General features: G+C 41.8%; 1 protein-coding gene across 1 annotated transcript in view; it reads right to left on the bottom strand.

The window, feature by feature from the left end:
* Window positions 1-308: 308 nt before the first annotated feature.
* Window positions 309-17,776, bottom strand: part of LOC311126050 (atrial natriuretic peptide receptor 1-like) — a gene marked incomplete at its 3' end in the record, with an annotated part of 120,193 nt that continues 102,725 nt past the window's right edge. Inside the window, exons 8-17 of the mRNA XM_084158471.1 lie at window positions 17,562-17,646; window positions 15,040-15,160; window positions 14,822-14,896; window positions 12,264-12,344; window positions 11,994-12,098; window positions 11,521-11,592; window positions 10,581-10,740; window positions 3,782-3,937; window positions 748-916; window positions 309-459 (exon numbers count right to left, since the gene is read on the bottom strand). Of these exons, the coding sequence (XP_084014597.1) occupies window positions 309-459; window positions 748-916; window positions 3,782-3,937; window positions 10,581-10,740; window positions 11,521-11,592; window positions 11,994-12,098; window positions 12,264-12,344; window positions 14,822-14,896; window positions 15,040-15,160; window positions 17,562-17,646 (1,175 nt within the window). The remainder of the gene's footprint in view (window positions 460-747; window positions 917-3,781; window positions 3,938-10,580; window positions 10,741-11,520; window positions 11,593-11,993; window positions 12,099-12,263; window positions 12,345-14,821; window positions 14,897-15,039; window positions 15,161-17,561; window positions 17,647-17,776) is intronic.

Raw genomic sequence — 17,776 nt, 5'->3', positions numbered from 1 at the left:
TTGCGTTTGTGTGCGTGTGTGTGCAAGAGAGTGTGTGTGGTGTGTGTGTATGCATGTGTGTATGTGTGTCTGTGTTTCAGTCCAATCACCAAATGATGTTTGTATTTATTAGTCCTCTGCAGAGTACAGCCTTTGATGAACGTTTCTGTGTGAGGGTGTGTTTGTGTATATCATTTTTGGACTTAATTAGATATTTTTTTACACAACCCAGTACACTGACTTTACAATCATTGAGGATAACATTTAAATTCATTGAGGAAAACTAAAAAGCTACACAACTTATTCCCACTGTGATCCTTTTAATACACTCACTGTGGAAGTATCTGGTAGAGCAGTGCCTCAGCCTTGCGTTTCTCTTCGTGGTAGGCCTGTGTTCTTTCCTCCACAAGTTCTTCCAGGTTATTGGCGTACTGCTCCATACGAGACAACAGGTTGTCCAGGATATTAGACCCATAACCTCTGTGGAGGGAGGGATGACGAGAGGGATGGGGGAGAGGAGTAATAAACGGGTAAAACGGTGGAGGGAGGTTTTTGAAGATAGTTGTCAGAGCAGTGCAAACCTGTTGTGAGTACATCAAGTCATTGGGTAAAATAAACACAGACATGTTTGTGTGTGGAGAGTTATTTTGAATGCATGCAGATCTCTAAAGTGAGTGGATGGGTATAAGTGCATGTCTGTAGATCTGGCACCACATAACGTGTATGGTGTTAATGGAGGTTTAAGCAGTGCGTACAGACATAGCGTACCTGTTGTGTTTGCGCAGCAGCAGCTTGATGTGGTGGAACTCGGGCCTCTCGTTCACGTCCTCGCTCCAGCAGCGCAGCATGAGCTGGCCCACCTCTTCACTGTGGCTCTGAGGGCAGAGGGAGGGCCGCAGGTAGGGCCACTGGCCCAGCGCCACACGTTCTACGATCTCTGGTAGAGAGAAAGAGGGAGGAAGAGAGGGGGGAGAGAGAATATGTGAGAATTAAACAAATCAAGCTGGTGGTGTATTTAATACAGGCAATCTCAATAAACAATACAAATGTGAAAAAGGTGGCCCTGGGGAAAAAAGGTTGGGAACCCATGCTTTACCTACCTGCTCTACACACATGACAACTTGACAACATACGAACCGATTGGCGTCATTTCAAGCTAGCTGTGGAGTGAGCTTACTGCACGTTCTTAACTCTAGTTCAATGTACAGTATTTCAATGTGCTTCCATAAGAGCCTGACTAGGCATTTCTACAGCAACTAGGGAGCTAGCCCTTTATGACCAATGGGATCTGCTTTGATCCTACATACTTAGGGGAATGTCAAGGAATCCTGAGGATATTTTCCTATGCAGGAGATGTATGTTTCCCTGGAGAATAAGGTGGATGGCAGCAATTTAGAATGTGTAAGGATGTGTACTTATACATTGTGTGTGTGTGTGTGTGTGTGTGTGTGTGTGTGTGTGTGTGTGTGTGTGTCTGTGTGTGTGGTGAAAGATATATGGTGACAGATAGTCGGCACCTTAGAGATATCACAGACCCAGGGCTGACAGGACTGGAATGTAAAAGGAAAGATGGAAGGAGAAGACTGATAAAAAAAAACACCTGAGGGGGAGGGAGAGAGAGGGACAGAAAGGGGGGGGGGGAGAAAGACAGAAATTAAGTAAGAAAGATAGAAAAAAGAGAAGGAAAGAGACAGAGAGTACCCTATGATTTTCTATATTTTCAGTTTAAAAAAAGTAATGTATTACAACTATGGGTTATCACTATTGGGGCGGGCACATTATTAGTATACTAGTAATTATAGGTATTACTAGACCTGCATGAACAAACACATACACACATGTTCATAGTACTTTCCGAGAGAGAGAGAGAGAGAGAGAGAGAGAGAGAGAGAGAGAGAGAGAGAGAGAGAGAGAGAGAGAGAGAGAGAGAGAGAGAGAGAGGAGAGAGAGAGAGAGAGAGAGAGAGAGAGAGAGAGAGAGAGAGAGAGAGAGAGAGAGAGAGAGAGCGACAGGAGGAAGGAGGGATGAGAAACACTTCTCAGAATCTACTTGGATTCAGTGCCATGCCTCTCGGAGAACACAAATAACAAATGACAAATGTGTAAACCAAAAAATGTGTTGTACATTTTCCCTCTCCAAGATGCCTTTCAAAAAGATTTGTGTTCTACACAGAAGGTAATATAGTCTAGGTCTCTCTTGAATAATTTGTTTTATCTCAATGAGACTAAAATGATGGTAATAAAATAAATATATATTGTGCAATTAAATGCTTTGTCTTTCCCCAAATAATCAAAATAAAAGTTGCCAACCTCATCTGTTTTTCTTCTCATTGTTTCAAGTGTCCATCCATATTTGTCTGTGCTTCAATCTTTAACTCTAACCCTATTTACCTTGATATGTATTCTATAATAATTACAGTGCCTTCAGAAAGTATCCATACCCCTTGACTTATTCCACATTTTGTTGTGTTACAGCCTGAATTCAAAATTGATTAAATAGATTTTTTCCCCTCACCCATCTACAATCAATACCCTATAATGACAAAGTGAAAACATGTTTCTAGAAATGTTTGCAAATGTATTGAAAATGAAATACAGAAATATCTCATTTACATACGTTTTCACACACCTGAGTCAATACTTTGTAGAAGCTCCTTTGGCAGCGATTACAGCTGTGAGTCTTTCTGGGTAAGTCTCTGAGAGCTTTCCACACCTGGATTGTGCAACATTTGCCCACTAGTCTTTTCAGAATTCTTCAAGCTCTGTCAAATTGGTTGTGTCTTGCCATAGATTTTCAAATAGATTGAAGTCAAAACTGCAACTTGGCCACTTAGAAACATTTCCTGTCTTCTTGGTAAGCAACTCCAGTGTAGATTTGGCCTTGTGTTGTAGGTTATTGTCCTGCTATAAGGTGAATGAATCTCCCAGTATCTGGTGGAAAGCAGACTGAACCAGGTTTTCCTCTAGGATTTTGCCTGTGCTTAACTCCATTTCATTTATTTTAAATCCTGAAAAACTCCCCAGTCCATAACAATTACAAGCATACCCATAACATGATACAGCCACCACTATGCTTGAAAATATGGAGAGTGGTACTCAGTAATGTGTTGTATTGGATTTGCCCCAAACATAACACTTTATATTCAGGACAAAAAGTGAATTGCTTTGCCACATTTTGCAGTATAACTTTAGTGCCTTGTTGCAAACAGGATGCATATTTTGGAATATTTTTTCTCTCTACAGGCTTCCTTCTTTTCACTCGCTTAATTAGGTTAGCATTGTGGAGCAAGTGCAATGTTGTTGATCCATCCTCAGCTATCTCTTAATACAGCCATTAAACTCAACGCTTTTTTTTTTTTTTTACCCATCTACCAATAGGTGCCATTCTTTGCGAGGCATTTCAAATTCACTGCTCGACTGAGGGACCTTAAAGATAATTGTATGTGTAGGGTACAGAGACGAGGTAGTCATTCAACAATCATGTTAAATACTATTATTGCATGCAACTTATTATGTGACTTGTTAAGAAAATGTTTACTCCTGAACTTATTTAGGCTTGCCATAACAATGGGGTGGGACTCAAGACATTTCATCTTTTCATTTTTAATTAATTGGTAAAAATTTCGAAAGACTTTGACATTATGGGGTATTGTGTGTAGGCCAGCGACAAAATCTCAATCTCAATTTAATCCATTTTAAATTCAGGCTGTAACACAACAAAATGTGGAAAAAGTCAAGGGGTGTGAACACTTTCTGAATGCACTGTACTTGCCTGAAAAACACGCACAGACACACACACACACCTTTGGGGCTAAGGGTGTCCCCCTCGACGTGGAAGACCCCTCGGAGCAGGGCCAGCTCCTGCAGGATAATGCCGAAACTGTAGATGTCCCCTTTCTGAGTGCCACATGGCGGGGGACTATCTGCCCTCAGCAGCTCTGGAGCTGCCCATAATTTCCCTATAGAGGGAGAGGGAGTGAAAGGGGATGGGAAAGAAAGAAAGAGGGAGGTAGAGGTGGAAACCTTTATTTTAACAGAGAAGACATATTGAGACCTAGGTCTCGTTTTCGAATGTGCCCTGTATAATACAACATAAATATACACATTATACACTATATATATACACAGTTCATTCGGAAAGTATTCAGACCCCTTGACATTTTCCACATTTTGTTACGTTACAGTCTTATTTTAAATTGTTTTTTCCCCTCATCAATCTACACACAATACCCCATAATGACAAAGCAAAAACAGGTTTTTAGAAGTGTTTTCAAATGTATAAAAATAAAAAACTGAAATATCACATTTACATAAGTATTCAGACCCTTTACTCAGCACTTTGTTGAAGTACCTTTGGCAGCGATTACAGCCTTGAGTCTTCTTGGGTATGACGCTACAAGCTTGGCACACCTGTATTTGGGGAGTTTCTCCCATTCTTCTCTGCAGATCCTCTCAAGCTCTGTCAGGATGGATGGGGAGCGTCGCTGTACAGCTATTTTCAGGTCTCTCCAGACATGTTCGATCGGGTTCAAGTCCGGGCTCTGGCTGGGCCACTCAGGGACATTCAGAGACTTGTCCCGAAGCCACTCCTGCGTTGTCCTTAGGGACACCGCCCCAGTCCTTAGGGACACGCCCCCGTCTGAGTCCCTGAGCGCTCTGGGCAGGTTTCCATCAAGGACCTCTCTGTACTTTGCTCCGTTCATCTTTCCCTCGATCCTGACTAGTCTCCCAGTCCCTGCCGCTAAAAAACAACCCCACAGCATGATGCTGCCACCACCATGCTTCACCGTAGGGATGGTGCCAGGTTTCCTCCAGACGTGACGCTTGGCATTCAGGCCAAAGAGTTCAATCTTGGTTTCATCAGACCAGAGAATCTCGTTTCTCATGGTCTGAGAGTCCTTTAGGTGCCTTTTGGCAAACTCCAAGCGGGCTGTCATGTGCCTTTTACTGAGGAGTGGCTTCCGTCTCGCCACTCTAGCATAAAGGCCTGATTGGTGGAGTGCTGCAGAGATGGTTGTCCTTCTGGAATGTTCTCCTGTCTCCACAGATGAACTCTGGAGCTCTGTTAGAGTGACCATCGGGTTCATGGTCACCTCCCTGACCAAGGCCCTTCTCCCCCGATTGCTCAGTTTGGCCGGGCGGCCAGGTCTATGAAGAGTCTTGGTGGTTCCAAACTTCTTCCATTTAAGAATGATGGAGGCCACTGCGTTCTTGGGAACCTTCAATGCTGCAGAAATGTTTTGGTACCGTTCTCCAGATCTGTGCCTCGACACAATCCTGTCTCGGGGCTCTACGGACAATTCCTTCGATCTCATGGCTTAGATTTTGCTCTGACATGCACTGTCAACTGTGGGACCTTATATAGACAGGCGTGTGCCTTTCCAAATCATGTCCAATCAATTGAATTTACCACAGATGGACTCCAATCAAGTTGTAGAAACAAGATGATCAATGGAAACAGGATGCACCTGAGCTCAATTTCGAGTCTCGTAGCAAAGGGTCTGAATACTTATGTAAATAAGGTATTTCTGTTTTTTATTTTTAATACATTTGCAAAAAATTCTAAAAAGTTGTTTTTGCTTGGCCATTATGGGGTATTGTGTGTAGATTGATGAGGAAAATAATTAAATTAATCAATTTTAGAATAAGGCTGTAACGTAACAATATGTGGAAAAAAGGAAGGGGTCTGAATACTTTCTGAATGCACTGTGTGTATATGTACAGTACCAGTCAAAAGTTTGGACACACCTACTCATTCAAGGGTTTTTCTTTATTTTTACTATTTTTTACATTGTAGAATAATAGTGAAGACATCAAAACTATGAAATAACACATATGGAATAATAATCAAAAAAGTGTTAAACAAATCAAAATATATTCTATATTTGAGATTCTTCAAATGGCCACCCTTTGCCTTGATGACAGCTTTGCACACTCTTGGCATTCCCTCAACCAGCTTCATGAGGGAGTCACCTGGAATACATTTCAATTAACAGGTGTGCCTTCTTAAAAGTTAATTTTTGGAATTTCTTTCATTCTTAATGCTTTTGAGTGAATCAGTTGCGTTGTGACAAGGTAGGGGTGGTATACAGAAGATAGCCCTGTTTGGTAAAAGTCCATATTATGGCAAGAACAGCTCAAATAAGCAAAGAGAAACGACAGTCCATTACTTTAAGACATGAAGGTCAGTCAATACGGAAAATGTAAAGAACTTTGAACGTTTCTTCAAGTGCAGTCGCAAAAACCATCAAGCGCTATGATGAAACTGGCTCTCATGAGGACCGCGACAGAAATGAAAGACCCAGAGTTACCTCTGCTGCAGAGGATAAGTTCATTAGAGTTACCAGCCTCAGAAATCGCAGCCCAAATAAATGCTTCACAGAGTTCAAGTAACAGACACATCTCAACATCAACTGTCCAAATTTGAGATTTTTGGTTCCAACCGCCGTGTCTTTGAGAGACGTGGTGTGGGTGAACAGATGATCTCCGCATGTGTATTTCCCACCGTAAAGCATGGAGGAGGAGGTGTTATGGTGTGGGGGTGCTTTGCTGGTGTCACTGTCTGTGATTTATTTAAAATTCAAGGCACACTTAACCAGCATGGTTACCACAGCATTCTGCTGCGATACGCCATCCCATCTGTTTTGGGCTTAGTGGGGCTATCATTTGTTTTTCAATAGGACAATGACCCAACACACCTCCAGGCTGTGTAAAGGCTATCTTAACAAGAAGGAGAGTGATGGAGTGCTGCATCAGATGACCTGGCCTCCACAATCCCCCGACTTCAACCCAATTGAGATGGTTTGGGATGAGTCGGACGGCAGAGTGAAGGAAAAGCAGCCAACAAGTGCTACGCATACAGTGAGGGAAAAAAGTATTTGATCCCCTGCTGATTTTGTACATTTGTCCACTGACAAAGACATGATCAGTCTATAATTTAAATGGTAGGTTTATTTAAACAGTGAGAGACAGAATAACAACAACAAAATCCAGAAAAACGCATGTAAAAAATGTTATAAATTGATTTGCATTTTAATGAGGGAAATAAGTATTTGACCCCTCTGCAAAACATGACTTAGTACTTGGTGGCAAAACCCTTGTTGGCAATCACAGAGGTCAGACGTTTCTTGTAGTTGGCCACCAGGTTTGCACACATCTCAGTAGGGATTTTGTCCCACTCCTCTTTGCAGATCTTCTCCAAGTCATTAAGGTTTCGAGCCTGACGTTTGGCAACTCGAACCTTCAGCTCCCTCCACAGATTTTCTATGGGATTAAAATCTGGAGACTGGCTAGGCCACTCCAGGACCTTAATGTGCTTCTTCTTGAGCCATTCCTTTGTTGCCTTGGCCGTGTGTTTTGGGTCATTGTCATGCTGGAATACCCATCCACGACCCATTTTCAATGCCATGGCTGATGGAAGGAGGTTCTCACCCAAGATTTGACGGTACATTGCCCCGTCCATCATCCCTTTGATGCAGTGAAGTTGTCCTGTCCCCTTAGCAGAAAAACACCCCCAAAGCATAATGTTTCCACCTCCATGTTTGACGGTGGGGATGGTGTTCTTGGGGTCATAGGCAGCATACCTCCTCCTCCAAACATGGCGAGTTGAGTTGATGCCAAAGAGCTCCATTTTGGTCTCATCTGACCACAACACTTTCACCCAGTTCTCCTCTGAATCATTCAGATGTTCATTGGCAAACTTCAGACGGGCCTGTATATGTGCTTTCTTGAGCAGGGGGACCTTGCAGGCGCTGCAGGATTTCAGTCCTTCACGGCGTAGTGTGTTACCAATTGTTTTCTTGGTGACTATGGTCCCAGCTGCCTTGAGATCATTGACAAGATCCCCCCATGTAGTTCTGGGCTGATTCCTCACCGTTCTCATGATCATTGCAACTCCACGAGGTGAGATCTTGCATGGAGCCCCAGGCCCATTTGCGAATAATCGCACCAACTGTTGTCACCTTCTCACCAAGCTGCTTGGCGATGGTTTTGTAGCCCATTCCAGCCTTGTGTAGGTCTACAATCTTGTCCCTGACATCCTTGGAGCGCTCTTTGGTCTTGGCCATGGTGGAGAGTTTGGAATCTGATTGATTGATTGCTTCTGTGGACAGGTGTCTTTTATACAGTTAACAAGCTGAGATTAGGACCACTCCCTTTAAGAGTGTGCTCCTAATCTCAGCTCGTTACCTGTATAAAATACACCTGGGAGCCAGAAATCTTTCTGATTGAGAGGGGGTCAAATACTTATTTCCCTCATTAAAATGCAAATCAATTTATACCATTTTTGACATGCGTTTTTCTGGATTTTGTTGTTGTTATTCTGTCTCTCACTGTTCAAATAAACCTACCATTAAAATTATAGACTGATAATTTTTTTGTCAGTGGGCAAACGTACAAAATCAGCACGGGATCAAATACTTTTTTCCCTCACTGTATGTGGGAACTCCTTCAAGACTGTTGGAAAAGCATTCCAGGTGAAGTTGGTTGAGAGAATGCCAAGAGTGTGCAAAGCTGTCATCAAGGCAAAGGGTAGCTATTTGAAGAATCTCAAATATAAAACATATTTTTTATTTGTTTAACACTTTTTTGGTTACTACATGATTCCATATGTGTTATTTAATAGTTTTGATGTCTTCACTATTATTCTACAATGTAGAAAAAGGTAAAAATAAAGAAAAACCCTTGACTGAGTAGTTGTGTCCAAACGTTTGACTGGTACTGTATATACAGTTAAAGTCGGACGTTTACATACACCTTAGCCAAATACATTTAAACTAATTTTTTCACAATTCCTGACATTTAATCCTAGTAAAAATTCCCTGTTTTAGGTCAGTTAGGATCACCACTTTATTTTAAGAATGTGAAATGTCAGAATAATAGTAGAGAGAATGATTTATTTAAGATTCTATTTCTTTCATCACATTCCCAGTGGGTCAGAAGTGTACATACAGTCAATTAGTATTTGGTAGCATTGCCTTTAAATTGTTTAACTTGGGTCAAACGTTTCGGGTAGCCTTCCACAAGCTTCCCACAATAAGTTGGGGGAATTTTGGCCCATTGCTTCTGACAGAGCTGGTGTAACTGAGTCAGGTTTGTAGGCCTCCTTGCTCGCACACGCTTTTTCAGTTCTGCCCACATATTTTTCGATAGGATTGAGGTCAGGGCTTTGTGATGGCCACTCCAATACCTTGTCTTTGTTGTCCTTAAGCCATTTTGCCACAACTTTGGAAGTATGCTTCGGGTCATTGTCCATTTGGAAGACCCATTTGCGACCAAGCTTTAACTTCGTGACTGATGTCTTGAGATGTTGCTTCAATATATCCACATAAATTTCCTTCGTCATGATGCCATCTATTTTGTGAAGTGCACCAGTCCCTCCTGCAGCAAAGCACCCACACAGCATGATGCTGCCACCCCCGTGCTTCACGGTTGGGATGGTGTTCTTCGGATTGCAAGCAACCTCCTTTTTCCTCCAAACATAACGATGGTCATTATGGCCAAACAGTTCTATTTTTGTTTCATCAGACCAGAGGACATTTCTCCATAAAGTACGATCTTTGTCCCCATGTGCAGTTGCAAACTGTAGTCTGGCTTTTTTATGGAGGTTTTGGAGTAGTGGCTTCTTCGTTGCTGAGTGGCCTTTCAGGTTATGTCGATATAGGACGTCTTTTACTGTGGATATGGATACTTTTGTACCTGTTTCCTCCAGCATCTTCACAAGGTCCTTTGCTGTTGTTCTGGGATTGATTTGCACTTTTTGCACCAAAGTACGTTCATCTCTAGGAGACAGAATGCGTCTCCTTCCTGAGCGGTATGACGGCTGCGTGGTCCCATGGTGTTTATACTTGCGTACTATTATATGTACAGATGAACGTGGTACCTTCAGGCGTTTGGAAATTGCTCCCAAGGATGAACCAGACTTGTGGAGGTCTACAACAAAAGCTGTTTAAAGGCACAGTCAACTTAGTGTATGTAAACTTCTGACCCACTGGAATTGTGATACAGTGAAAATTACTTGTGTCATGCACAAAGTAGATGTCCTAACCGATTTGCCAAATCTATAGTTTGTTAACAAGAAATTTGTGGAGTGGTTGAAAAACTAGTTTTAATGACTCCAACCTAAGTGTATGTAAACTTCCGACTTCATCTGTATATACATACACATTATACACAACATAAGAATAACAGGTAATTTCAAGATTTCTTTAGCCAAAGATGTACTTAGAGAGAAAGAGCCAGATTTACTGAGAGTTTTAATACCCACCATCTCAATCAGCAACTAATCAATACTTTTTCAGCCAGGTGATTTGACCGTTGAGCCACATCAATGACAAGTAATTAAATGGAGCCAGCAAGGTCTTTCTCAGGAGGGGACATTGTTACAGAACGCTTAGACAGCAGTTTATTGTGTAAAACAGACGTACCAGCCAATTGTATGGGAAAATGGGCATGTTTAGTTTTTGAATAACAACAACAATGGCAGGGATCGTGCCACTCAATCACTTGGTTTGAGTTATTTAGAGTGTGTGTGTGTGTTTGTTTGCTCATGCGTTCGAGTCTTTGTCTACATGTGAGTGTGTTTCTGCAGCTCAGCTAACTCACGGGCATAGTAGGCGTGTGTGTCCTCCATATTTGACTTTTCGCGAAAGCTGGCCAGCCCGTAGTCAGTGATCTTCAGAACAAAGCGACTGTCCACCACGCAGTTAGAGGACTTCAGATTACCATGGGAGACGATGACACTGTTATGAAGGAAGGCCATCCCCTAGAATCAAAGATGGTGTGATTCACAAGATATCCAACCAGTGGGCGACCCTGTGTAAAATGTTTCCTGCACAGGTCCATGCAGAGGGGCGGGAACTGTCACATGCTTTTGCCAACGAAATTGCATTTGCTGAACAACCTATGCATTACAAGTCAATAACCAAACAATGTGTACCCTCCCATTAACTTGGAATAGGCAGAACATTGAAAATAGGCAGAACTTCCTCTGCAAAGCCAGAAAAGAAAGTACAGAGCTAGCCTTCTCACAACAGCTATTTCTGCTAGAATGTACATTGAGAGGCATTAAATCGAGTCTAACTCAAGTAAAATGCATGACTTCTTCATTCATCCTTCTAACCAGGACACAGCCTGGAAAATCCCAACTCCTGCTGCAGGCAATATACCTAACAGATTGGTTGGATCTGGTTTAATCCCAAACATCTTGTTGAAAATATATGACACAAATCTAGTGTAAGAGCATGCAATAAGTAACACACTTGGCATAACGACAATATGGACAATACAAAAACCTGTAGAGGTATGACAGAATAAATATTATTTGAATATTTTCTACCTCTCCCCTAGCCCCAATACTGTGAAAACAACATTAAGTACCAGTTTAGTGGTCTGGGGACTTCAGCACATATATATTATGCTTGTTGGTTCGAATCCTGGACCCATCGCTACTTTGTCACAAACCCCCTCCTCACTTTCCTCCTTCTATACTGTCCTATATCTGAGTTTAAAATCTCTGGATGGAGGATGAAGGATGGAGACGCACCTTAACAATGTCGTTGATGAGAGAGTATCTGAACATCCAGTCTAAGGTGATGCTCTCGCTCTCCATAAGATCCTGCACAACACATGAACATAAACATGACTATTTAAACACACACACACACACACACTCTAATATTCAGACCATATTCCATGTTTCAAATCAGCCATACATGAAGGTCACCCACACGTTAATCCCAGGCCACAATGCTAACATCATAATATGCATGACATGTCATATTCCATTCACACAGGCTGTCGGTATTCAACACATGTAGCCTAGAGGGTAAACCAACCATCTCAAGACCCAAGGGTAGCTCCTGTAAGCTAGATGGTTCATTACTTATTCAATGTGTGAATGTGTGGTGTGGGAGTTAAGAGACCAAAAGGGGTTTTAGTTAACAATGCTAAGGTTATAAGGTTATAGAATGGAATAGAATAGAATGGAACAATGAGAGTCAATAGGTTGTGAAGTACCTGCAGGCTGCCCCGGGGACAGTACTCTGTGATGATACAGATGTTGGGAGGATCGATACAGGCTCCGATAAAGCGAGTCAGGTGCTCGTTTTGAACATCACGCATCTGGAGGCAAGAAAATCAACATACATAATCACCAACATACTTAGTTACAAAATAATTAACACCTGAGCGAAGTATACACCTTAGAACATAATAAGTACAGGAAATAGTAGAAAGGACATTGTTGCCCTGGCAACATGTTTACAGGCTACTGAATAAAACACTCACATGTTTGAGCTCAAAGAGCACCATCCTGGTGAGCTCAATGCGCTTCTTGTTAGTGACGTACTTAATGGCCGCAATGTTTCCCTGGAAAGGAGGACACATTAACACAATATTTCACCATGATTGTACTATATGTGTCCTTCAATAATATCGGCTGATCTGTTTATTTTAAAGTACTGTAAAATTTGTGCAATCCACTTGCAATTCCTACTCCAAGGATGTAAACAATGGAACTGCCCACATTAACCCTATCAGAATCCTGGTACGAACACTTATCATTGGCAAATATTGGGTCTCACTTTAAACAAAGTAAAACTTATAAAGGCTTTATATAGCATATGTAAAGGCTTCATAAGCACTACATAAATGCTTCACAAATAATCTGTAAGCATATGTCTTACACTATAAATTGTTTATAAAGGGTGACATAACCATTCCCACTGTAGGGCGAATTGCCAAATGTGACATAACACACTATGTATACACCATTTATAGCAGGGGTTCTCAAAGTGGGGTCCAGTTACTGCAGGGGGTCTGCGGCCCAGTTTTTTTGAATGAATATTATTAACAACAACAAATTAAACTACTTTTGGCAAAGGGATCCGTATAATACGTTTAGAGGGTGTCCTACAATACAATACAGTCGTGGTCAAAAGTTTTGAGAATGACACTATTGGTCTTCACAAAGTTCGCTGCTTCAGTGTTATGAGATATTTTTGTCAGATGTTACTATGGTATACTGAAGTATAATTACAAGCATTCTATAAGTGTCAAAGGCTTTTATTGACAATTACATTACGTTTATGCAAAGAGTCAATATTTGCAGTGTTGACCCTTCTTTTTCAAGACCTCTGCAATCCGCCCTGGCATGCTGTCAATTAACTTCTGGGCCACATCCTGACTGATGGCAGCCCATTCTTGAATAATCAATGCTTGGAGTTTGTCAGAATTTGTGGGTTTTTGTTTGTCCCCCCGCCTCTTGAGGATCGACCACAAGTTTTCAATGGGATTAAGGTCTGGGGAGTTTCCTGGCCATGGACGCAAAATGTCAATGTTTAGTTCCCCGAGCCACTTAGTTATCACTTTTGCCTTATGGCAAGGTGCTCCATCATGCTGGAAAAGGCATTGGTCGTCACCAAACTGTTCTTGGATGGTTGGGAGAAGTTGCTCTCGGAGGATGTGTTAGTACCATTCTTTATTCATGGCTGTGTTCTTAGGCTAAAATGTGAGTGAGCCCACTCCCTTGGCTGAGAAGCAACCCTACACATGAATGGTCTCAGGATGCTTTACTGTTGGCATGACACAGGACTGATGGTAGCGCTCACCTTGTCTTCTCCGGACAAGGTGTTTTCTGGATGCCCCAAACAATCGGAAAGGGGATTCATCAGAGAAAATGACTTTACCCCAGTCCTCAGCAGTCCAATCCCTGTACCTTTTGCAGAATATCAGTCTGTCCCTGATGTTTTTCCTGGAGAGAAGTGGCTTCTTTGCTGCCCTTCTTGACACCAGGCCATCCTCCAAAAGTATTCGCCTCACTGTGCATGCAGATGCACTCACACCTGCCTGCTACCATTCCTGAGCAAGCTCTGCACTGGTGGTGCCCCGATCCCGCAACTGAATCAACTTTAGGTGACAGTCCTGGCGTTTGCTGGACTTTCTTGGGCGCCCTGATGCCTTCTTCACAACAATTGAACCTCTCTCCTTGAAGTTCTTGATGATCCGATAAATGGTTGATTTAGGTGCAATCTTACTAGCAGCAATATCCTTGCCTGTGAAGCCCTTTTTGTGCAAAGCAATGATGACGGCACGTGTTTCCTTGCAGGTAACCATGGTTAACAGAGGAAGAACAATGATTTCAAGCACCACCCTCGTTTTAAAGCTTCCAGTCTGTTATTCTAACTCAATCAGTATGACAGAGTGATCTCCAGCCTTGTCCTCGTCAACACTCTCACCTGTGTTAACGAGAGAATCACTGACATGATGGCAGCTGGTCCTTTTGTGGCAGGGCTGAAATGCAGTGGAAATGTATTTTTGGGATTAGGGACTTTTTCATGGCAAAGAGGGACTTTGCAATTAATTGCAATTCATCTGATCACTCTTCATGACATTCTGGAGTATATGCAAATTGCCATCATCAAAACTGAGGCAGCAGACTTAGTGAAAATTAGTATTTGTGTCATTCTCAAAACTTTTGACCACGACTGTACAATATAATATTATTAATCTACAACTTATGTTCTTAACCCTGGGCAACATGGGCCTGGGAGGCTCACAGGGTTATTGGTGATCACAATACTCCACCAATTATACATTTTCCAACTCAATACTTCTTGTATTCCCCAAAAATGTTTTTTAAAACATGAATGCACTGTAATTTAAGCTTTAAAATTGTAACGTTTTCTCTCTGCCTCATGACAAAATATGTGGAAATGCAGGATATTAGCTTTAAACTGCAACAACAAAACATATCTCTGCCCCATGACAAAATGTGTAGAATTGCAGGAAATTAGCTTGAAAACTATCAAAAAAGTAAATATCATAAGCATTGTAAAAGAACAGACCTTGTAATAGCCAGTCTTCGCGTAGATCTGGAAGTTTCCTTCCATGGTCAGGAGGGAGCCATAGTTCGAGCCTCTCTGTGGACCATATAGAGAGGGAATGAGAACTTGTCAGCGTGCATATCTGTGCTTTTTCAACACACATGGTTTCTATGTGTGAGTGTGTGTAGGTGTACTCTATTTCATGTGTCTATTTATGTGTGTGTTTCTCTATGCAGTACCAGAGACAGGGTGAGTCTGCTGCATGCCCTGCGTAGCACTTTCTCCAGGTTGCTCATCTGCACGTCCTCCCATTGCACTCGCCAGAGCTGAGCAGCCAACTCATTCTCCAATTTCAGCTTCCTGAGGGAGAGAGTGGGGGGGGGGGGGGGGGGGGGGGGGTGAGAGAGGGTCAGAGATAGAATGAAAGAAAGAGAGAGAGAGAGAGTTAGGAGAGGGTAGAGAAAGGAGCGCAGCCTCTGTTGTGTGAGGGCGACGGAGAAAGAGAAATCAATGAAGAGAAAGAGAGAGAATGAGAATCCAGAATAAAGGACAGAGAGATTAAGGAGAGGGATGGATGTGTTTCAGTGTGAGTGTACACTGTGTAGGACTGCACCTTTACCCACAGCCCATCAACACTCCAAAATCTAAGTTGTACCCCTGTCACCCCACCCTCTACAAAATACAAACTGTATTCACACACACATTTCTCAGAAACACGTGCAACCCAACTATAGTATTGGGGATGGGATTAATTCATTGAGTATGGATAGAGATTAATATCTGTCATTGAGTGTCGCCCCTCAATTTGTGATTGCAACTTAATTGAGTGATTCATCACTCCAGAGAACGCGTTTCCACTGCTCCAGAGTCCAATGGCGGCAATTTACCCCACTCCAGTTTTGATGTGTACCTTGGTATCACAGGTGGCTGGTGGCACCTTAATTGGGGAGTACAGGCTCATAGTAATGGCTGGAACTGAATAAATGGAATGGTATCAAACACATCACATACATGGTTTCCATGTGCTCAATACCATTCCATTTAGTCCATTCCAGCCATTATTATGAGCCGTCCTTCCCTCATCAGCCTCCTGTGCTTGATATAACATTCTTTACTGTAATAGAACTTACGTAAGAAAAGGCCACTATTCCTGTGTAATAATAACACATTTATGTTGTTGTTTTTTTAATCTATGAACATACAAACACATACAGTAGCTTCAATTTACTTTAAGCTATACATTTACAGACACACTTCACATAGACTAAGTCATCCATAGATTAAGAAATTAATATAGTAAGCACTTATCATACAAGAATATGAAAATGAACATTAATAAATGTATCCACCTATGGCTATGTGCTATTCAAATGTACTGCACATTGCTGTATCTATAACATGAAAAAAAGTGCCAAAAGGGTCTGTGTAATTTTACAGCACATCACAACTGTTAAAGGGATGCTTTGGGATTTTGGCAATGAGGCCCTTTATCTACTTCCCCAGAGTCAGATTAACTCATGGATAAAAAATATATGTCTCTGTGTCCAGTAAGAAGGAAGTTTGAGGTAGTTTTGCGAGCCAATGCTAACTAGCATTAGCACAATGACTGGAAGACTATGGGTATCTGCTAGCATGCTAGCAGATACCTATAGACTTACAGTCATTGCGCTAATGCTGGTTAGCAATTGCACTAGCGCTACTTAGCAATTGCGCTGGCGCTAGTTAGCAACTTCCTTCAAAATGAACGCAGAGACATAAAAATTGTCTCCACATGTTCATCTGACTCTGGGGAAGTAGATAAAGGGCCTCATTGCTAAAATCCCGAAGTAACCATTTAATAAAATGTGAAATGTCGGAAATATCAGACAGGATAGCTTATATCAAACACAAAGTGACCATAATTATTGGCTAGAATATGGAACTGAACTTAAACTGTTTCACATTTCACCTATCAAAGTTAACTCTCAAGAAAATGTAAAAACATATTGCTTTTCTATATTTGATACGAGACATAATATACTTTATTATTATTTTAGGCCTGATATTCCTCAAGGGACAATTTTTTTTTTTTAAGTACAGTATACTTTCACCTGGACTTGCACTCAATGTTCAACCTTTCATCAGAAGACATGACAAGTCTGATGGAGCTGGATACAGGACAGAGAGAAGGATCAAAGGGCAAACACGGGGCTGGAGGTGAGTCATCACTGGGCCATGTTCATTAGTGCACACAACGGTAAATATATTAAAATGCTTTGCAACGGAAAACGAAAATGAATGTTTCTTATTAAACAACCCCAGGTAGTCCATCCCTGTTTCAGTGTGTTTATTTCTGTTTGGTGCCTAATGAACATGACCCTGGTGGTGAGTCATCACTGAAGAGGAGACAGAAACACTTTTATTAGTTCCTTCTTGGCCTGATCTCCCTGTAATGTGTAAAGAAAGAGTGAGGGAAAAGAGGAGAGTAATAGGGTGAAGAGAGAGACAGACAGAGTAACAATGTGGGTAAGAAAGTTTAACAGGGAGAAAAAATGGTAGAAAAAATAAGAAAAGCAAACAGAAGAGAAAGAGATGGGAGGGGGGAATAAAATAGAGAAAATGAAAGAAGAGCAGAGTATGGGAAGAGAGTGAACAGAATGGAGAGAGCGATAGAGGATGGGTGGAGGAGGGGTCGGGAGTGGAAAGGTGTCATCAGAACCAATACCATCGACCAGAGTCTTCCTCAAGGAAGGGGGACGGTAAAGAAGGGGGCACCACTGACCTGTAGATGAAGACGGTGACGGTGACGATGATGACGAAGATGAAGCAAGCCACGATGGCCACCATCTGGAGCATAGTAACTGTCCCTGGGAGGAAAGGAAAATCAAAGTTATTGAAGTTATGTGAAGTTATACCAAGGGCCAAATTCAATAGCATGTGAAGCCTATGACATAAAATGATATATGTATTACATTTAGATGTTAGTTATTTAACAGG

Source organism: Coregonus lavaretus, assembly GCF_964263955.1.
Source record: "Coregonus lavaretus genome assembly, chromosome: 3".
NCBI lineage: Eukaryota > Metazoa > Chordata > Actinopteri > Salmoniformes > Salmonidae > Coregonus > Coregonus lavaretus.
The sequence above is the reverse complement of the archived record's forward strand: the minus strand, read 5'-3'. Positions and strand labels throughout refer to the sequence as shown.